General features: G+C 44.2%; 1 protein-coding gene across 1 annotated transcript; it reads left to right on the top strand.

Annotated features, from left to right (window-relative positions):
* Positions 1 to 4,372: 4,372 nt before the first annotated feature.
* On the top strand, positions 4,373 to 21,800 carry greb1l (GREB1 like retinoic acid receptor coactivator; the record flags this gene model as incomplete). Its single annotated transcript, XM_079225203.1, has 32 exons — positions 4,373 to 4,529; positions 4,906 to 5,079; positions 5,288 to 5,464; positions 5,731 to 5,907; positions 5,999 to 6,121; positions 7,217 to 7,339; positions 8,573 to 8,710; positions 8,825 to 8,950; positions 9,437 to 9,574; positions 9,865 to 10,050; positions 10,275 to 10,574; positions 10,689 to 10,817; positions 11,185 to 11,319; positions 11,557 to 11,757; positions 12,066 to 12,246; positions 12,907 to 13,096; positions 14,114 to 14,247; positions 14,456 to 14,798; positions 15,789 to 15,904; positions 16,281 to 16,513; positions 16,624 to 17,183; positions 17,780 to 17,888; positions 17,997 to 18,143; positions 18,308 to 18,447; positions 18,619 to 18,780; positions 19,057 to 19,261; positions 19,597 to 19,759; positions 19,996 to 20,211; positions 20,296 to 20,437; positions 20,517 to 20,717; positions 21,263 to 21,401; positions 21,637 to 21,800. The coding sequence occupies 32 exons, from the start codon at positions 4,373 to 4,375 to the stop codon at positions 21,798 to 21,800; spliced, it is 5,829 nt and encodes a 1,942-aa protein (XP_079081329.1).
* Between the last annotated feature and the right edge of the window lie 1,142 nt (positions 21,801 to 22,942).

The raw sequence follows: 22,942 nt of genomic DNA, 5'->3' as shown, positions 1-22,942 counted from the left end.
TTAATTGAAAACATTTGGCGCACATCACTCTTTTTTTGATTTTCCTTCCATTTAAACATAAGCAACCTCGTGTTGTTTTCGGGTCAAAATGACCCTGTATATGTATGTGTGTTGATGGGTCATTTTGACCCGAAGACAAAAATAGTTAATGAAACAATTTAAAAATACTCAAATTCGATATTTCTGTCACAATCTCACCAGAATGGTCTAATTTCTGCTACTTTCTCCACACATGTTTGCACTGTGTAATATGACACACGGCCATGTGACATGCTGTGTGTGTATGCAGAAGCAATCGGACTTGCATTACAAAGTGCATGTTAGAAATGTGTGTGTTTTACCTTGAATCTCGCTCTGAGTAAGACACCTAACCGGCGCATCAGCCGAAACATTCCCTCAAATGTGATTACTGGAAGCACAGAACCTGATTAAGCACCTCGGGCCAGGCTGGCGTTGGGTGTCTAGGTTTACGGCTCCTTCGTCTTCATCTTGGCAGCCATCTGCGTCTCCTTCTGTGTCGTCTACCCTTCACGACTAGATAAGCATCAAAAATATTCCAAGACTCTGCATCCTGGGTAATTAGCAGAGTGGGACTCTTGTGGAAACACCTGGCGGAGGGTAAATCCTGGACTTGTGTCATGGCACTTTAGCCAGTAAAGTACATTGCATTTGATCAATGCCACATCGAATTCTGGTTTCATTTTCTTCCAATTTAAACAAATTGATTTTTTTTTCTATGTTAAGTTCAAAAAGCCTTAATTACTTTGGTTTTGTTAAGTGTTTTCTATCTTTTTGCCACTAATGAAATGAATACTGATTTTAAAAACTGCATCATAGCAACATATGGAAACAGACAATAGAAGGCTAATGCTGGGTTGGAAAATGTTCAGTTGGCCAGGAGGCAAAGAGTACAGGTTTCCGTCTGACATATTGACATTTTTAACCCTTTACCTTGATTAGCTGTAGCAAGCTGGCTAATCATTCACAAAATAAGCTACATTGTGGTCCCTAAATGCAAGTTGAACCAGCTTATGTACACTTGTCTGTTGAAGGACTTGGACCCCAGACCAACATCCCTCTTACAGAATGGTCAGAAGTGATGACGGGGTAGATTGTGACCCTCAGTGTTGTGAAGGGAACTTTGCTTGTGTAATATCAGAGTCTGAGTAGCCAAACGATATTGTCTTCAAAGGGTCAAAGTAACTGGCAAATTCCATTCAGACTAGAGTGATCGTGTGTAGTGAGTGCAGCGACGCACTTAAACACGACCACGAGTGCACCGATTAGTTGTGTTGTCTTTGGATGGTGGTGACCTTTAGCACCTGACTTTCTGTAGCATATATGATCCAGAAAACAATGCATGTCTGTGGCTTTCCATTCAATGGTGAATTATTTTAAAAATTGCATTTATGAAACGACTCAGTCCTGGAACGTTATTATTTTGATTTAAGCTGCTTGTTAAAAGTCTGATTAAAAAAAAAAACCCTTTCAATAATTCCCCTGAATAAATAGTCCATTTCTTGAGACATACTGCAGCAGCCTGCCTTAATCTGACGCTTCACATCATGTGTCTCAGTGAGGCGGATTTCCTGCAATGTAAAAATGCAATAGGAACAAGTTGACTATTATGCTTACATTTTTTTTCTTCTCCTTTTTAAAGAGTCTTGAAAACAGAATCAAATTAAATTTGTTCTTGGAAATGTCTCCCCGGTACGTTGTTTTCTTTTAGTTTTGGATACTACTGCCGATGATAAATATTACTGGGAGTATGCTACAGGGCGGTATCTTTCCAGGCGTATAACATGTTTGTGATCCATTGTGTTATTGACAGTGATACTTTGTGAACTAATTCGATATCTCCCTGCTGCCCCCCAGGTCTCGAAGCACTGAGGGAAATGCCTCACTGAAAGTTTCCTCTGAGTGGTAGTGATCCAGCATGTAGCAGAGGTGAACAAGTCCCTTCACGCCTGGGAACAATCCGACAATGTAAGTCCATTTTTGTTTTTGATGCATTGAAAGGAATTTCGCACTGTCTGCGTTGTCATATTTTTCCTCCGTCTTGGTCCTCCCAAATCCGCTGAATAAAGAGTTGACCCGGGGTCACATTCATCCAATCTGTTGATGCCACCCAGGAGCTGAGAATGGCCTTGACTGACCCCCACCCTTTTTCTAAGCCACTAGTCTTTGAGCACTAAACTGCTTCCTCCCCAGGTTAAGTTCACTCATTATGTTGGACCATCCATCAAGCCAACCGCTGACTCACCTGAAATGCCCCTCTGCCACTTCAACTGACCTCCGCAACCACCTGAGTCGCACCCCAAAAACATCCGTGAAGTGACCTCTGCCACATTTACGCTTTGTTTTAAGTCGCGCACCTGATAAAAGGTCAATCTCTTGAGTTCACCTCCGGCCTGCGCGGGGTTAATGACAAATCCGTCCACTGTGGCTCAAGGGTCAGCCAGCCAATGAGGCCTCCGGAGCCTCTTTTGACTTCACAATCGAACAGGCAGCGGCTGCATATAAAAACACCCTTGGGCACTCGTTTCTTTTCTTTTCTTTTTCTTTCTTTTTTTTGGATCCCCCTCTGTCTTTGTCCCTGTGTGCAGCCACCTTCCTCCATCAGTTAAGCAAGTAATACTGTAGCTTCATTCTGTTAAGCTGCTTATCTCTTTGACAGCACAGTCAGGCACTGTTAATCTTGTCTTTTGTCTGGGTTGGCCAGATTCCTCCCCAGGAAGGTCGTTAGGTAAACACGGGGTCTGGAACCTGTCCAGGCGTGGGCAAAGTGAGACCTGGGAGGAGAGAGTCAGCTCCAACTTGATTCCCACTCTGTCCATTATTGACCAAATAAAAAAAAGTTCATGGTTCCTTTGTGGCCAAAAGACACTGTGTACCTAGATATTGATTCATTGACTGACATATTCAGTGTGCTCTGCAGATAAATAAACTAACTACTGAAAACTTTTGGACTGTTGGACCTCACCATGGGGTCTTTCTGAAATTTTTATAGAGAACACCACTCAATCTATTTGAGAACATAATTAGATTATTCAATAATGAAAGGAATTGTTAGTTCTTAAAATTGATTTTAAAAAGTACTACAAATCAAATACATTGACAAAAAAAAAAGCTATTAACTATGCTAAGTGCATTATTTTCTATCAACTTTTCACTCAGCAAAACTGTTGCGGCCACATTTCTAATTGGTGCACCTTTTGCACTTAAGGGAATTAATTCTGTTTTTGCAAGCTGTTTTACAGCAACACATTCAAATAAACATCTACAATCCAAGGCTGATGTTGAGTTGGAAATTATTAGAGGCCAGGTTACTAAAATCTCAAGTTTAGGTCACTTAAACACCTGACTTTCGTCAAAAGTAAAGCTGCAACACATGACCTTGTCGTGCAAGTGCTTCAACCGCTTTTCCAAACCGCTGAAGTCTTCAAGCTGGGCCTCCACTTGGCTGCTCGACCAGCGATGAACCACAACACTGGTCTGCACCAGTCAAATATAGTCCAAGGACAAACGTGGGAGGCACATCAGGCCACACTCGGTGTCAGGAAAGCATCCAAAAACTCCCTTTATTTTCACTCTTGATGACTGGCTTGATATTAAAGAGTCTGAGTGGGGAACTCCATTGTGCAATGAATGGATACAGTGATGTTGCACGGCCATTGATCAGTGCTGCGTTTCCACCACCGTCTTTCTCCCGCCCCTTCCTTCTGTCCCTTTTCTCGCGCGCTCCTCTTTGAGACTCGTGCTCGGCCCTCTGTCCAGCTGCCACCTGCCACACCAGAGAGCCAGCCAACCTCAGGCCCACACAGCCGACCCCGGCAGATGTCCCAGAGTGGACACTGGGGTGGTGGGGGCACGGGGCAGAGCAGGCAGAAGGAGAAAGAGAAGAAAGAAAGAGAGAAGAAAAAGCCATTGGCTTTGGCCATTATGTGTGTGCTGACGTAGAGAAACTGTGTGTGCGCGATTGGAAGCATACATATGTTGAGTGCATGTGTGTGTTATTGGTCATCGTGGCTTCTCCTATTATTTACAGAAGCCTCTGGTGGACCAGAAACATTTATCCCACGACATAATACCAGCAGTGAAACATACAGTACACTCGCATATCGGGCTGCAACTAAAGATTTTTCTTTTTCTTTTTAATTGGTCGATCGATAAGTCGTTCGACCCTCTGAGGGATGCAGCTGTGTTCATTTGAAAACACGCATGCATCGTGTGAGCCTCTTGCTGCCGGTTCGCCATCTCCGCAGACCTAGCTATTCTTATGTAAGAAACTAACCAATGAATAGAGATGCACACGGCAAACCACGACCGTGCATGTTTCTCATCATCCCGCTCCTCATTGCTCTCGCAGATAATGGGGAATTCATATGCCGGGCAACTGAAATCGGCTCGATTTGAAGAGGCTCTCCACAACTCTATTGAGGCATCGCTGCGCTCCACCAGTGGAGATCCTCAGCCGATCTTCACGCAGCTCTACCTTGAGCCGGAGCAGTATCCTGGTAACATGGAAGGTAGGAAACGTGCCTGGCTGCCATGTCGACAATACTAAATATGTTCTTGTTGTGCGCCTCTGATCTACGTTTATAAATACATGTGTACATACATACATGTGTATTTGTCCTGAGTCAAAGCTGTGGCAAAGGAAGTTATCCACAAAGAACTGTTATTTGGAATTAATTCATAAGGGAAATCTTTAAACCCACATGAATATAAATGTATGTGTTATTAGTACTTAGGTTTTCATTTATGTTCATGAATGCTATGCATTAATTAAAAGACTCTCAAGGTCATTGTTAAACGATTCACTTTAAATCCCCCATAATGATGTGTTACCCATAATTCTAATCCAGCTCGAGTGAAAATAATCCATTTTAAAATGTCCACCAGACATAAAGCCAAAAGTCGACTTCCACGGTGGGGAGCCGCCCGGCCACGAGCTCATGAACGGACACTCTTCCAACGATCTGGAGGAGCTGGAGGACGAGGAGGACTCAGACAGCAGCAGCCCTCCACTTCCCTACCTGCAGGCCCCCGCACCCGACGGCTGCTGCACCCTGGACGGTAACCCCCCCAAAAAGGCCTTGATTTAAATTATAAAAGCTAGTTAAATACAAAAACCAACCTTGTTGGTGATAGAATCATAGAAGATGTGATTTCTACATCTTTGTTTTCATCCCTCGATTTATAAACCGGTCCCACGTACCCTAAAGTCTGACTTTATTTCCTCAAATGTCACATCTGTTTCACGGTGAACATCTTTCCTCTTCAGGGTTCTGTCAGGCTGGCAAGGACCTCCGACTGGTATCCATAGCAACAGAGCTCATGGAAGTCCCAGCGGGCTTCGAACTGGTCGGTGCCAAGTCCCCCAGCGTCCCCGAGCACATCTTGGTGTGTGCGGTGGACCGCCGCTTCTTGCCTGACGAGAATGGGAAAAATGCACTTTTAGGTCAGTGTGTGCCTCTGACTGCTCGCTATCAGCATCCTGTTGAGTTCCTGTTAGAAGGAACACGCTTCACTGTGAGCCCGTGTTGACCGGAGACACCGGACTGGACTGAAACATGTGTGAATAATCTCCCTAATTCATCCTCCAACCGCCACATATAATACAATAGTTTTTTGTGTGTTTTTCTTATTCAGCAAAACTGCATTTTGTTGCACAGCCCTGTTGTACAATGAAAATAAATAACCTCGTCATCTTTTTTTAACTTCCAGGTTTTTCAGGAAACTGCGTGGGATGCGGGGAAAAGGGCTTTAGATACTTCACTGAGTTTTCGAACCACATCAACCTGAAGTTATCCACGCAGCCCAAGAAGCAGAAGCACTTAAAATACCACCTGGTGAAGAATTCTCAGGGTGCTCTGTACAAAGGACCGCTCATCTGTTGGAAAGGTGAAGAACATTTTCTACGACACTCCTGTCTCGCAGGGCGCTGATTCATTCTCTGTCACAGTTTTGGTCATTCCTCTCTGTTCCTCCTCAGACTGTAAAACCCGGCAGATCTCCAGCAGCGCGTCGACGTCCAAACCCAGCTCGTCCTCCTCTCTCAGCAGCAAAGAAAACGGGGGCGCCAGCGGACACAGCTCCTCGCCCTTCTCCTTCTCGGGTGAGACTGTACACAGCACAGAGGACACGTGTGGTTTTTAATAACATCCTGTAAACACATACTAATGTCGATTTTTATTAAGATACACATAGTAAGTGCAAGAGACACATAGTAAAATAAAAACAAGTAATATAAATAAACAGTAACAAAAACAGTAAAGAATCCACAATAGCAGTATTATTTATTTATATATATATATATATATATATATATATATATTTATATATATATATATATATATATATATATATATATATATATATATATATATATATACAGACAGAATACAAAATGTATTTAAAATGTATTTATATTGCACCAGTTGAAATGTTTTTGTGGTCCACCTCGAGCTCAGTTGGTTATTTCCTCCATTCATCCCTAAAATGACAAACCGAAATGTATATATTTCACCGAAAAAGACTTATTGCGTTGCTTGGCTTATGCTGAAGATGTTGTGGTTGTTGCAGTGTTTTGAAATCGGTTGCTGACGTCACGTCGTCGTGTTTTTATGCCAAAAATAAACTTTTATACTGTTTGTGTGATATGAGATAATACATAACAACAGTGTAATGTTAGGCCTGAATGATTATTTGTCACATGACCGCAAGAGAGATTCTGCTTCTCTTCAAGGAGAGTGCCTGTTCCCTCCTTAATTGAAAAAAAGAAGCTTCTGGGCTTACGGTATATTGATTTTGTTCCCTGTCAGCCGAGACCTCGTGCATTAATGTGTTAGACAGCAGAGCCGTGAGGCTCGTCGTTGGCGTTGCCTGAGATCTCCTGACGGCGACCTTCATGTACATCTGGCTCCCAAAGAGGTCGCTGGCACTTGGAAAGCCAAGAAGTTCAACACAGCAACATCTCCCCCTCTGCTCCAAAATGACTGTTAATCCTGGAATGATTGATGAAAAGGAGAGTTTGGTGTGTTTGTATTGTGCAGTGGACATTGGATACAGACACAGAAGAGTCTCTGATCCGAGGCACGAAAGAAAAAAGCCAAACCAAAAGACCAAACAGGGGGAAAAGTGGGTGTTTAGGCAGCATGGAGGTGGTGGATATTATATGTATTTTAATGTCTTATATGTTTTTTACCTCCAGATTCTCCACCCACCAGAACGCCGCAAGTATCCGCCGTCTTTTTCGGGAGTCAGGACCTCGGCAGAGACTGCAGTTTCCTCAAACCTCTGTCCTCCACATCTGGAAACAAGACTCTACCAATAGGTGAGGCTCTTTTTAAATACATTAATTGTGTTTTTTTTTTATCAGCTAATCGCCATGCCAATGTGTTTCCCCTCTGCACTATGCTTTACTTTCTGCTGTATTATGAATCTTCTCAGACAAGATTGTACAAGAGAGAAATCCATTTCAGTCACACGAGTCCTCGTGTCCTCGTCCTTGCAAGGATTCAGATGTTGATGAGACTTTGCCTTTATGTGTGTGACACTCAAATGGCCGTATTGTATTTAATTGTGCTGAAAAGGGTTGCTTAGCTACGTGGTAGATAGAGCAGCGGCTGACCATGGAGCCAAAAGTAAGCTCTGCTTTGGCCCGTTTAGACAAACACACACTCACACACACACAAAAATGCGACATGTACACACAAACAGATGCATGTGTGTGTGCACACCAATCAATACTAAAGGGAGTAATGCTGTAATGACTTTTTAAGGCTTTACTGTCCATTAGCGCTTACAAGGTTGTGCTATTGACAAGCAAAGGCTACACACACCAATCAATGCTTTAGTGTATCGCAAACACAGTGAATATGAGATTGCAAAATGTCCAAGCCGGTCGTTGGCAATACGTTCATGGAAAGGAAATCAATAAGTCACTGTTAGTACTGACTAATGTTGATGTATTGCTCAGCAGATAGTCGCAGCTGCCAAAAATAGTATTCATGTCTCAACAGCTATTAGATGGATTGCCGTGACATTTCTGACAGACATTCATGGTGCCCAGAGGATGAATCCTAAATACGTTGTTGATCAAATTACTTTTCCTTTAGCATCATTGTCAGGCCAACATTTTTAAAGTGTCCTTTTGTTTTTTTTGACTAAATAGGCCAAACTAATTAAATTAACATGACACTTTAACATACACTTTATATTAGTTATCTGTTTGTCTGAGCACTTTATTTTATACTTAATTTAATATCTATTGCACTGTTGTTGTCGTTGATTGTTGATTGTCTCGTCTAACGTCTAATGTTATGCACCTTCCGCCAAGAAAAAATTCTTGTTTGTGTAAACATTCCTGGCGAATAAATGGTTCTGATTCTGATTCTGGTCAGCTTGTACTCTATTTTGAGTTTTGTACTAATCAGCAGATTTGTTTCCACAATCATTAAATACATGAATCAAGAACTAAATACAGTGAAATATAAAGTCTCAACTATCTCCAGTGTTTCACTGTAAATATTAGTGTGAATATTAATGTGAATGTGCGTCTCTCTAGTCCCCACAGCTCTGAGGGTGAACGGGCCGACCAACTGCCTGGGTGTTGACGGGCGTCCTCCCTTACTGAGCCCTTCCCAGGTCTCCTTAGGGCCTCAAGGGCAGGCGTATCGCACTGCTGACTCAGGAGACAGTCCTGGTAAGTCCTTCTTCTTTTTTCTTTTCTTTTTCTGACAACATTCCTTATCATTTCTTTTGTTTTAGTTTTATTCTCTGTTTTCACATCATTCTCTGTCTTGTTTGGGATGTTCAGTATCCACTGCCATGAGCTCGGGTCCTCCGAAGAAGCGCCACCGGAGCTGGCATCCCAACGCATTGGTTCCCGTCCCGCCGACTGCCGTCCCCGTTCCGGCCATCCGGCCGATAGTTTGCTCTCCAGGTGGGTTCCTGAACCCAATGTGGACGGCTCTCTGAGCTGCAATGGGATGAGTCAGAGTCAAAAAATTTTTTTTAGCTCAATTCACTGTGTGTGTGTGTGTGTTGTGTGTTGTGTGTGTTGTGTTAAGCCCCCCACCCCGCTTCCACTCCACCTGGGTCGTGGATGAGCACGTTCTCTGGTTGTTAGGGATGATTCACCCAGTATCTGGATGGAGATGGAGAGTTTTTTTTGCAGAAATGGTTAAAATGATTGAGGAAGATTTCTGCCACATCATGTAATTGTGGTTATTTTTTACAAGCATCATTTCAACTGAATAGTCTATCTGAATTGTATTCCTATAATTTATAACATTTCTGTGACGGTACAACAGCCCCAAATATTACTGTTGTGTTCCATTCTGGATCATTTAAAACTTAACCTACGCTGCAATTGATCTCTCAGTGGTTAATCCCAGTATGGACGTGTTATTCCATCGTTCCCCTCCAGGTGCTGTATTAGGAGTGTCGCCTCCTCAGCCACCGGTAGTCGGAGTCATTCAGCCCCAACCCGTCACCGCTGGAGAGACGGTCATCGTCCCAGACAACCTGCTCAACTCCTCAGGAGTCCGCCCCGTCATCCTCATCGGTACGAGCTTCATTTATTTTAAAGATTTCAAATGTAAACCTTTTATTTAACCAGGAGAGTCCCATTGAGATTACAAATCTCTTTTTCGAGGGAGACCTGGCCAAGACAGGCAGCACCATTTATAAAAAAATAAAAAAAACATAGTTACAGACAGAAAACACAGAACAAGACAAGTTAAAAGAAACTAAAAGCTAAGAGAAAGTAAATTTAGAAACATTTACATTTTTGTGAACCAAAAGTACCAAATGTATAACTTTCAGGTTTCGTCTAATGATAACTTTTCTTCTCAGGACATGGCACCTTACCTTATTTCTATGGGAACGTCGGGGACCTAGTGGTGAGCCCCCTCCTGGTCAGCTGCTACAAGAGCAGCCAGCTGACGGACAAAGCCCTGGAGACGCTGGGCCTCAACAGCAGCCAGCTCCTCTGTGTGGAGACCATGATTCTGCTCACTTTACAGTATCTCGCACGTTTAGGTGAGCAGCAAACACACACACACACACACACACACACACACACACACACACACACACACACACACACACTGAGGAGCCGGTATTTTTACTGACATGTTGTGTTTTTGCTGTTATTGAACACAGGGGAGGGGGTTGTTGGGTGGATGACCAGGAGGTGTCTTTGTAACATGCACGCTTCTATATCAGTAGTTTGGTCTTTTCATGTGTTAATTTGTTTCTTGCAGGCTCGGGGCAGATTCCTCTGAGGGAGGAGCTGGAGCAGATCGTTTTGAAGGCTATGCTGTGCTGTCCCAGGGGTTCTGCCATCTCCTCGTCTCAGCTGCCCTGGTTGGCTCGGCTGGAAGCCAGCGTCTCGGGGGGCAGCGTCCAAGTCGTCGTTACCCATAACTCTTTGGGAGAGGGCATCTCGGAGTCGCTTCGATCTCTGAGCGAGGGTCCTTACCACCAGAAGTGCCTGCCCACCTACGTCGTCATTATATGTGCCTCTAAAATGAGCGGCAACGAGTTCTGCGTGCTCGTTTTGGGTGAGTGTCGCCGGCCCGGTTTCGGTTGCTTCCTTATTGCGTCGACCGGTCTGTATGCCAGTGTGCGTGTCACAGTTATGATCTTAATGATCTGAACTTGTGTGTTGGACACAGGAAAATACCAAGCGCGGGCCTTAGCTGAAGGCATGCTGACAACCAATGAGTTTCTCAAGGAGATCAGCTACGAACTAATCACGGGGAAAGTCAGCATCTTGGCGTCCCACTTCAGAACCACGTCTCTAGGTGAGTGCTGTGTGAGGTAAAAGAAGTGTATCAAGAGGCTGTAAAAAAAACACAATGTCTTCATTTGGAAGAAACCAGATTCACTGAAAGTTTCCTAAAGGGTTTCATGATTACATTTTTCTGGAGCAAAATATTACACTTGAAGCCAATGCGCCATAATGGCTGGCTAATTCTTTTCCGGCTCACTAAAGTTTGACACCATGCAGCTCAATGAATATCAAGGACAGTATAACTCTTATCAGTTCCATTGGATTCGGAGGATAAATCGCTATCTATGCTTTCACATTGACCGCGCGGCATATCAAGGACAATATTGAATGCTTGGCTGTGAGTCTTTGTGTGACTATGGCGACTGTTTGTTTTTTAGGAGACAATCTGGACAAGCAGCTGGTGCGATACCAGCGCAGATGGAAGGGACAGGTCATCCAGCCCTACCAGGGCGATGTCACTGACCACATCCACTCCCAGGAGGCTGCCAGCATGTCACCACCATCAGAGAGAGGTTAGACTGCCCTCCGTCGTACTCGCTGAACTTTTCGCACCGGCCAAAAACAATCGATATAGTACTCTACATGGACTGTAATCCTTATGTTTGATCTGCAGCAAATGGTCCTATCCTATCTGTATCTCTATACTTTTATCGCAATATTTGTATATTATAAAAAAAGTCAGTTTTTTTACACAATAAATTGACAGTGACTCAGACACATACACCATATCCCTGTTTGTTTTCCTGTAGCAGAGCTTTTAAGCAAGATCTTCCAGATCTATCCCACCCAGCTGAGCGTGGCCCGAAGCCTCCTCTCTCAAGTCTGCTCCATCGCTGACTCGGGAACCCAGAACCTCGACCTGGGGCGTTTTTGTAAAGTGGACTTTCTTGTTCTGGTCCCTCCGTCTCACATTCTGGTACACCAGACGGCACAGCGCATCCGGCAATCAGGTTTGTGTTCGGCGTGATGAATGACAACATGATGAGGATGACTTCTCCACCTGCTTAGATCTTCATCCGATGAATGTGCCTGAACTCAACTTTATACACTAGCTGTAGTCTGACCCATTTACTTATAATGACTGGTAACACCACAGGTGTACAAAAGTTCAATAAAAACCCCCACAATTTAATACAATTTTTTAGGACAAATTCATGGAACCTGGCGTCAACAAGATCAAATTAATGTGTTTTTTCAGAGAAAGCAACTGGAGCGCAGAAGGAGGGTTAAACATTAATGTCTTGTTTGTTTTGCTCAGGGGTGCTTGTCGACCTGGGAATCGAAGACGTCTGCTCAGCCCACCAGAAATCCGACAAGTACGTTGTGCGTCTGGACGGTGACGTTCACGCCAAGATGGAAGCCTTCATGAGGAAAGTCAAGCAGAACCCCTACACCCTGTTTGTCCTCATTCACGACAACTCGCACGTCGACCTCACAAGGTAAGACGACTCCGCTGACGCCAATTTAGCTCCGTTGATAAGCTAAAGATGTGTGAGAGGAGGGGTTGTTATGGCTGCAAATCTAGCCTTGTCCTTTTTATGCACTGTTTAAAGTGGAGAGAGGAGAACAGCTGCAAGAGTGGCAACAAATACAGCACCAGTATCTTTAACCTTGAATTTTGGTCAAATGTTGGCCAGTCATTTTGAGGTTTTTTTCTATTTTTTATTTTCGACATATTTACTTTCAATTTAACTTTCATTTTAATGATGATTTAAATTATTTTTAAAGTATTTTTTTTTGTTTTATTTACTGCATCTTTGCTCAGTGTTGTATAACTTTAAACTATTTAAATAAAGAATGATTTTTTGTTCCCCATTGTTTGCTGGAATTTGCGTCGAAGCAGTTTGACACCATTTATGTTCAGCCAAGGTCTAATTCCAAGTAAACAACTGTTGTCACAGCCAAAAGCTAAAATAGATCACTTCCTGTTTTCCAGAGGGTTTTTCTTGGGATATGTCCTTCAACACACTGGGCAGGGGTTGATGTGAACGCCTTCCTGAACCATGGCCCATAATCGAGATGTTCTTGGCATCCAACTTGAATTTTATGAAACTAGAATATCATAATAATTCTAACACTTTGCCCTCCTCCCTCTCCAGTGCTCTGTCGGGCTCTGTGTGCCATGCCGAGCTGCAGGGTTTGGCCGACCGCGTGGTCAACTGCCAGGAAGTCCTCGACGCCATGAACCTCCTGGTCCTGCAGGTCAGCTGCTTCCCGTACACACTGCAGACCCACCAGTCCCGCATCAGCATCCACAACGAAGTTCACTGGCCCTCCCCCGAGAATCTGGTGAGTTTTATTATAATCAGCCCAAATGCACTGAAGGTATGAGAAAAGTCACGCAGGTCTTTAATTTGACATATGAGCTATTTCATTTCTTTGGCAATTTTAAATATTGTGAGATTAGGGCAGCCTTGTGGATGCCAGTTTGTAACAGTTGTGGTTTAGCTACTCCCCTTGGTGGACCTAAGGTGCACTTACACTCACTTACACTAGAAGAGGTAACTTGATCCTGATTGACTTTTTCAATGTTAAATGAGATATCTCTTTGGTGGGCATTTTTGCTTTAATTTGACAGTTCTTCCATGAGGCTTCTGGGGCCTAATTCTGCTCATGGTACATCTATCACACCATAACTGTCTGTATGCTGCTATTGAGTCTTCAAACTGATTTTAGGTCTGGTTCGAGGTCATTGTGTGTTCGGTTGTAATTCAGTAGAAAGGGGTCTAGGTCAGTCATAATCATATTTACAACCAAAATCTAATTCAGATCTTTAATATTTGTCCTGAGGTTTCAGAGCAGAGCCCGGGTGTTATTGCTGCAATTGTTATTCTTATCATTTAAATCGAGCTGAATGAACAGAAACACTATATAATGTAGCATTTTCGGCGAAATTATATTATTTAAAGCGGTGACTCTCAAACCGATTAAACAACATTGTTTTAAACAACGTGCTGCACAAAATGACATTCCTCTAAAATGTGCACATTTTTTCTTGCATACTATTCAGACCTTAGGGAAGATTACTCAAATAGTTACTCATGAGCCATAGACATATGCAATTGTTGATGATGGTTACACATTGACACATTTTAAGAGGTTATAAACAGAATAATAATAATGAAGTGAATTGAAGTGAAATGAGTTAGCGTTCAGATCAAGCATCATGCAATGAGAGAATACTCATTTTCTGCTATGTAATCTGTCTGCTTTCCAACCCTGGTGCAGTGTAGTGAATGTGTAAGACGTGTTGACATAAATGAGAGGATGACGTGTTCTGACTCTCCTGTAATTGTCGTCCAGCAGGGGGAGCAGTCTCCCAACGAGCTACTCTACTTCGGCCTGAGGGACTACAGCAGCTCCCTGCAGTGGGGTGTGGCCAGCCCCATTCTGCGTTGTGATGATGCATTTGAGAAGATGGTCCACACGCTGCTGGAAAGGTCAGTGCCGTGTCATCACGGAGAAACCATGAACAGAGATTAACATATTGTCATCCAATATCAAGTCTTACACATGTGTGTTTTCTATCAGTTTTAATTAGTATTTTCTGGCAGTGAGTACGCTAAGAAACGCAAACCGGTCTAAAGCTGTTGATTTAAAGATGTTATCATCAGCAATACAGCTCAAACTCTTGTGTTTGTGTGCCAGACATCCGCACCTACACAGCATGGTGATCCGGAGCTACCTGCTGATTCAGCAGTACACCGAGGCCATGATGGCCTTGACCTCTTCCCCGTCCCTGAGAGACCACATCACCCCAGAGACCCTGGCCATGGTGGAGGACCTGATCAACGCCCCAAGCAGAGAGGGCTCCCAGGGCCGGGGCCACATGCTGCTGGTTCGAGTCCCCTCTCTGCAGCTGGCAATGCTGGCCCGGGAGCGACTCGAGGACGTGAGGGACAAACTGGGGCTCCAGTTGTGCTTCGCAGTGCTGCTGGGAAGCCCGGCCACCGAGCTCAACCTAAACAGGACCTTCACGAACCGCCTCAAGGTCAGAATACAAGTAATTTATTTGTAGCATGCTTTCGACTTAATTTGAATAACATTTATACAAAGTTTCTGTGGTTTAATCAAGGAAGAAAAAATATTCGTGAGTGAAACATTCAAGTTCATTAGCTTTTGTTTTTTAGGCCCTTTCCTCGAAAATTGCATACCCAAACTAAAAAAGGTGTATCTCTGCAACCACTAGGGCTATTTGAATATTTGTTTTAATAATAAAAGGCTACAGAGGTGAGATTTTGTTCAGATGTGTACATATCAGTCTATATGTTACTGGTTAAAAGTAAATGAAGATGACAAAAATCACTTTCAGGGTGATTATTTCTTTGAAATGATGCAGCGGTAAGGTCCAACTCTAACCCAAATCATAGCACAATATGTGAACATTCTCTCTGCAAAGGTTGACTTTGATAAAGTGAAGCAGAACAAAGTTAGAGAGGGTTTAGTACAGAGAATATTCAGACGAGGACTCAAAAAATTGCATTGGGGCACATTTGCACACATTTGTGTGCATCTGTGACATTTGCATTTTTTCATGTACCATACCATATATTTCACTTGTATATGACTTATGGTGTTCAATACATCCAAATACAGCAGTTTGGGGCTTTTTTTTTCATAAATCAAGCTATGATTTACAGTTTTATATAACAATCACTCAGTCTGCCTCCCCTATGGGTTAGTGTTTGAATAGATATCTGAAGGTTTTTGCAAAGAATTCTACGATAATTATCAGGGAATCTTCCTAATTCTCAAAATTCACTTATCTTGTTTTCTCAGATTTGTCCCAAAGATTATTGAGATTAATCTCAAACCTCATGTAAACCATGAAACCCTGCCAGTGAATGTTTTAAGAACTTACACTCTTTTGAACAGTATGACTTCTTCACCTTTTACATAAGGTGCCTGTGGACTATTTGCTTAAAATGAGGCATTTGGGAAGAAAAACAAAGTTTTTAAATGTGTACATATATGGCTTTAGGCGTGGAGAGGCTGTGAGAATGAAGACTGGGTGCCACACACGTATGAGGATCTGGAAGGGCTGCCCTGCATCGTCATCCTTACAGGGAAGGACCCTCTCGGAGAAACTTTCCCCAGGTAAACTCAAACACAACCCCAGCACTCCTAAAACGTATGAAATAGTCAATCATGGAAAGTGTAGTACTTTTCCTTTCAGCTCATTTATAATTCCTCTTGGTGTGCTGTTGCCTTGGCTTGACGTGTTATCTTACACATCTGCACTCTCAGTGTGGATTGCCTTCTCTACAAGAGGTCCAGTTACGGTTCTGTCCTGCGACCAGTGTGCCAGGCCTGGCTTGTGTGTCTGTGTTTTGTCTGCATCAGTAAACCATGTTAGATTTATAGCACAGGCATTCAAAATTAGGAATTGTAACCCAATTGTCCAATATAGTTTGAGCATTTTGGCTTAGTATGTATTTTCACAATTAAATACCTGTGTCTTTTACCCCCCCAGGTCTCTGAAATACAGCGACCTGCGTCTGATAGACTCCAGCTACCTGACTCGTACGGCCCTGGAGCAGGAGGTGGGTCTGGCCTGCACCTACGTGTCCATGGGCGTGGTCCAGGAACCCAAGAAGGCCATGGCCCCTCGGGAGTCCGACGGAGAGAGGGCCACCACCAGCTTGAACGATGGAGACGAGCTGGAGAGGCCTCAGAGCAATGGGAGCGCCGCAACCAGAACCTCTGGTGAGTCCCATGAACTCAGCGAGACACCGAGTCCTAGCATTCAAAGTGCAAACACCGGATGTTGGCTTTAAGTCGTATCTTCAAAGCTGTTTGTTCATGTCTCCACTCAGGCTCTTTGGCAGAGAACGGCGTCAGTTCATCGGACATCACCGACTCTTTCCAGAAGCCCTCCACCTCCACCTGCCCACCCGAATGTGCCGTCACCTCGGACACGGGCACAGTAACACAAGGCTTCAAGCAGGAATGCGATTCCCTAGGAAGCCAGTTCTCCGCCAACCCTTTGAAAGCCTCCAAGGCCCCACCCTCGCTTTACTCCAGCTCCTCCTCTTCCTCCCCATCGTCCTCCTCCACGCAGAGGCCCAGCCAGTCCACACAGTGCGGTCGAGGACCGAAGCCCACTCGGGTGTCACCGCGGACAGTAATCATGTCGCGGGCGGCATACAGCCTGCTGGCGGGCGAGTCGGGGAGTCAGCTGAGCTCCTTCTACCTGCTGCCTCATGCAGACGTGGCCTGGAGCAGCCCGCTGAGGCCCCTTGTCACCCAGAACCTGCAGGGGGCGGAGCAGAGCGAGTACTACCGCCAGTGGACCATCACCAGGCAGCATCACGCCGATTACGAAGCTCCGTCTGTGCCACATCCACGACGCCTGCTACTCAGTGGACCCCCACAGGTAACACAAGTACTGCTTGCTGCAAATAAGTCCTAATATGTATATATTTATACATCTGGATTTCAGTGTTAGTGTAACACAATGGTTCTCAAACTTTTTCTGTCAGGCCCCACTTTGGAGGAAGAAAAATGTTCGGGGCCCCAACAAAATTGTAACAAAGTAGTCCAACTTTTGAGAACATTTTAATCCCTTTCAAGTAAACCAGATTGTGCATTCACTTTGTTAGAAGAATGCTAATACAATTATATCTGTGCAACAAACAAAAAAACTAATATCTGGAAAAAAAATTACCTATTGTGGCTGCAAATAGGCTGTTTTGCACTAAATATCTTTTCAAGATAATAACAATAACGTTCAAACTGTGCAAAACTAAATGAGTGCATATGTGGCTGCAGTGAGCTGCTTTCCTCTACACATCTTTTTAAAACTGGGTTGTAGATGTGGGAATAATAAAGGATTATTGAAAAAGAAAATAAAAAAAAAAATCTCCCCCACGCCCCACCTGTTATACCTCCGCGCCCCACTAGAGGGCCACGCCCCACAGTTTGAGAACCACTGGTGTAACATTACAGGGATATTTCTTTGTCCTCAATTAGGTGGGAAAAACCGGTGCCTATCTGCAGTTTCTTCGTATCCTGTTTCGAATGCTCATCAGGCTGTTGGAGGTAGATGTGTATGATGAGGAAGAGGAGGAGGAGGAAGAAGGTGAGGATCATTGCTGACTCATTTATTCTGACCTTAAACACACCATAGATATAATGAGGAACTAAATGTCAAGTTGTTGTTTTTTCATTCACACCTTTTCATCTCCAGAGACATCAGAGGTTACGTCTATTGTAAAAACCCAGCTGCCTGACATTGAGGAAGTGCGGAAGCTGCCCTTTGACCCCTACCCCCGGGACCCTAAGTTCAGGAAGGCCAGCCCTGTTTACACTGACAAGAGGCCAAAGTACTCAAAAGGTCAGCAGAAACATGCGAACACACAGCGGAGGCAGTCTCTGAATTAGTCATTTAATCTGCCACTGAAAAAACAACATTGGTTTTAATTCAATATAACGTCAACAACAAAATGTAATCTCAAAGTATATGTGTGAGTGAACATGTTGGATTTTTGCGATCGGCAGAGTTTAAGCAAGAAGACGACAGCCAGACGCCAGCCAAGCGAGTGACCAAGTCCATACGTCTGAGCAGGTTTGCTGCCCACAATGCCTTTCATCACTGTGAACAGTGTCACCACTACTGTGAAGCAGGCCCCGCCACGCAGGTGAGTGCACACACTTCACCTTCATCAACATTGAGTAACATTGCTGATTTATAGATGCACTTCCATATCTGTATATCTACTTTTTTTACGCTCGGCAGTCATGCGTAATGGTGATCCCTCTGTGTTAATAATGTGTGTGTGTGTGTGTGTGTGTGTGTGTGTGCGTTGTAGCTGTCGGAGTGCACCTTCCATGCTTTCACCTTTTGCTCGTCCATGCTGGGGGAGGAGGTGCAGCTCCAGTTTGTCATTCCCAAAGCCAAGGAGCAGCACTTTGTTTTCAGTCAGCAGGGCAGCCACTTGGAGAGCATGCGCCTGCCTCTGGTCTCCACCAAGGTTAGTTGACTATATCAATGTGAGTGTGTGTGTGTGTGTGTGTGTGTGTGTGTGTGTGTGTGTGTGTGTGTGTGTGTGTGTGTGTGTGTGTAGGTGCTGTATATTTCTGGAGAGGGTGAAATTGCTCATCTCTTCCTGTTAAAGCTCAAAACTGAGGCATCCACTCGTTAAATATTTTTCTGGTTCACAACTTTACTATTTTGTTTTTTACCCTACTTTCCTCTCTCTCTCTTTCTCTCTCGCTCTCTCTCTTTCTCTCTCTCTGTCTGTCTCTAGGAGCCCAATCTGTTAAAGAGTCCAATCTTCACCCCGACTACAGGACGCCAGGAGCACGGCCTGCTCAACATTTACCACGCCATGGAGGGCGCCAGTCATCTGCACATTCTGGTGGTCAAGCAGTTTGAGATGCCCCTCTACAGAAAGTACTGGCCCAACCACATCTTACTCGTCCTGCCGGCTGTGTTCAACAATACAGGAGTTGGTGAGCTGGCTTACTTTAATTAAACTGAGATGTCCTAAATCGGCTGAAATAAGTGTAACAAAAATAAATTCCTTCTAAATAGATGACAACAGAGATCCCCCTTTGACCCATTTTGACTAACCAAGACCCTGAGTGTCAACTTCAATAAGGAGCATGCGTTTCACATTCACGTGTTCACGTGTGCATGTGTAATCTATACACACACCATGTAAATTCATTGTACACTGCTTATTCCCTCCTGCAGCACTGTGTTTAAGTTGAAGGGCACTATAGGTGTAGCAGTTTTGAGAAAGTATAAATAGAAAAGTTGACACGTGGGCTCCTGTCTGTTCAAGGTGCTGCCCGCTTCATGATCAAAGAGCTGTCGTATCATAACCTGGAGCTGGAAAGAAACAGACTGGAGGAGCAAGGTGTCAAGAGGCAAGATGTGTGGCCTTTCATTGTTATGATGGACGACTCATGCGTGCTGTGGAACACCCACCAGCCGGCGGACAGCAGGTATTTATGGTTTCTGATGTGTGTACAAGTTGCTCAGTTTTTAGACCGAGAATTATTCACATTGATTATTTTTCACATAAAGCAAACTTTTAGGTTGAAAATGTGTATTTTATGATATTTATGAAGAGCCCAAAGGAAAGTACGGAAAAGGGTATGTGATTATTTAGATTTTGTCCCCCCCCCCCCAAAAAAAAAGCATTCTAATGTGTGCTCTGTCCTCCTTTTTCCTCTATCAGCGAGACATCAGATGGAACCAACGTGTCACTAAAGATGATGCTGCAGCACATGGAAAGCACACCGAAGATCTATCTGTACGCAATGTGCGGTACGCGCCGGTGGAGCACCAGCCTGACTCGCAAGTCTCCCAGCCACCTCTTCAGCCGGTGTCACCTCCATGACTGTGTCATGCTCAACGTGGACCTGACTCAGAATGTTCATTATGACCTTAATCGGTAAGTTAGTGGAGGATTGTGTCAATTGGTCACACGTTTGGTGATTTGGGCCGAGTCTTACACCACTGGTATCGCTATGCGCAGGTATAGCTGTGAGGAGGTGGACTTCAATTTAAGGGTGAACAGCAGTGGGCTGCTGCTGTGTCGCTTCAACTCCTTCAGCCTCATGAAGAAACACATTCCAGTTGGGGGAAACAAAGACTTCCTGGTCAAGCCTAAGCTCATGGTATGTGTCTCGTTCCTACAAAACAAAATGCCCATTCGTAAGAGGGCTTCTTGCTAAACTGCTGTCCTTCCCTCTCCAGGAAATGGGAAACCCCGCCGCAATCAGCCCGCCGCAGTACGTTTGCGCCCCAGATAGCGAGCAGACCCTCCTGGACGCCCCGGCCCAGTTCTTGCTCGAAAGGTTCCTGGAAAGCTGCAGCCACAGATTGTTTCCGATGGCCATTCGGAACAGAAACAACCCAGTTCTGTCCATTGACAGCTACCTCAACATCAGCCCCGAGGTGAGTGCTCCCCAGGATGCTGCAGTTGAAAGCATCCTTCCTTCAGCTTAAATCTATTACAAGGCTTTAACGGCCAAACTATCGTAAAACCTCTTTGGGATAGAAGCCATGTGCAGTTGTGCCCCGGACATGCTGCATTTCATATGTATGTACATACTGTACTTCTGTTTCAGGGGAATTTCTAAAGTAAAGCATAAGAACAACTTGCTGACTTAGTATACTTTTTTTTTTACAAGCCTTACATTTTCTTTTACATGTTGCACGATTTCGCCATCTGGTTTGCTCTGAACAGTCTGACCTACATACACTGAATGCTAACAATGCACATTTCCACTGTCAGCTACATTTGTTCATTATTTACATGCCCGGACACACTTCTTGTGTAATGGAAATAAATCACGCTGCACGCAATGCAACCTATAAATCTGCTTATAAAGACCCCTCCAATTGCTCCCCACAGGATGTATTAGTGGTTATTTCTTTCTTTTAGTTTGCTCGAGTGGAATTAACGAAGTGAGTCTCATGTGTCATGTCTTTTGTCACAGATTTCTGTGTGCTACATCAACTCTCGTCCACACTCCACCAACCTGAACCATCAGGGCCTGCTGTTCAGCGGCCTGCTGCTTTACCTGTGTGACTCCTTTGTCGTCTCTGGACTCCTCAAGAAATTCCGCTTCCTCAAAGGTGACACTTCAGCTACTACATGTTATCTTATACCTCAGTGGTATGCGACACTACCGTATGTCTCGATTGAGGCTTGGCTCTGTGTATACTCCTGTGTCTTTCTGACCAATAATCACGAAGAATACATGGTAGAAACGTAATGCATGTGAACAGATCATCGCCAGGGTAGCTTTAGTAAGCATAAGAGCCTCTGAGGGATGCTAGATTTTATTTTTTACCCCGATTGTGTCCACAGGCGCCACTCTCTGCGTGATCTGCCAGGACCGAAGTTCCCTGCGTCAGACCATTGTCCGACTGGAGCTGGAGGACGAGTGGCAGTTCCGCCTGCGGGACGAGTTTCAGACGGCCAACTGCAGTGAGGACCGGCCCCTCTACTTTCTGACTGGCCGCCATGTTTGAACCAAGAAAACGCAATCAGAGACTATGACAGATTTGATTCCAAACCAGCCAGCGATCACAGTTCTCGCCATTCCAATGGAAGGTCAGAGGAAATGTGCTGGAGCACTAGATCCAAAGTGCCCCACAAGTGGACACAAGGCCACCTGATATGGCTTTCCTTTCATCTGTACTACCACAGTGCACTATGCCGGACTCTGAAGACGGCCAGTGTGTTTTTAACTCTTGCTTCTTGTAGCTGGGATTGTCTCCACTTGAGCTTGTGTTCTACTGAAAATGACGTTGGGGAAAACATTGACCCTCTCTGATCAACGATGTGACTATTTGAAGGTTGTATTTGTACATACAGATGTACTCTGTCTGCAGTATGTCCCATTCTGGACATGCATGTTTATCTCAGGGTTTTAAAAGGGAGATCTAAGGGAGGCCGCTTAAAGGAGGAAAGCTTTTTCTCCGATCACCGGTATTTTTTAATTTTTGTTGCGCACCAAAGACATCCTCCACTGCCCCTTGCCTTTTCCCTTAGCTTTCCTTGTCCCTCCTCACCGGCTCTGCCTCTCCAACTCCACGCAGCCCATTGACTATGAAAGTCAGCTCACTGCATTAAAGAGATATTAACATAGAGGTTGACCTTTTATTGGATTTCCCGATCGTTTGAACTGCAAATGGACTTTTCTCTTGTGCCTCTAAAAAATATATACGTGGAATCGATAATCTTTCTGACGGGTGTGGTTTTAGTCTCAAAGTGACTGACACGTGTGTTTATCCAAAGACTTTATTCACGGCTAAAGAAAAGTACAAGTTGTGTCCTTTCAAGAATGTAATACGTCTATATGTTCTATTAAGGCTGGAATATACAACTATGAAGCAGGTCTGTTGTCCAAAAACACACTTATCTGACTCACCACAGGGTTCTACTTTGACAACTCATCTGTAAATGTTGAATGCCAATCAGACGGACGGAGCAACGTGGAAGTAAACGTTGTAAATGTTTTCTATTCAGGCATTTACTGACTTGAATACTGGGTATTTGAAGCATGATCACATTACGTCAGTTAATGCTATTTAATAAGCCCGCCTCTTCACTGCCAAATATCCTGCTACTGACTACTGTGAGTTCACCTCCTGGTACAATGTTCTGAGGC

The sequence above is a fragment of the Taurulus bubalis genome (assembly GCF_910589615.1).
Source record: "Taurulus bubalis genome assembly, chromosome: 1".
NCBI lineage: Eukaryota > Metazoa > Chordata > Actinopteri > Perciformes > Cottidae > Taurulus > Taurulus bubalis.
Note: the sequence above shows the minus strand (reverse complement) of the source record. Positions and strands in the feature narration are given on the sequence as shown.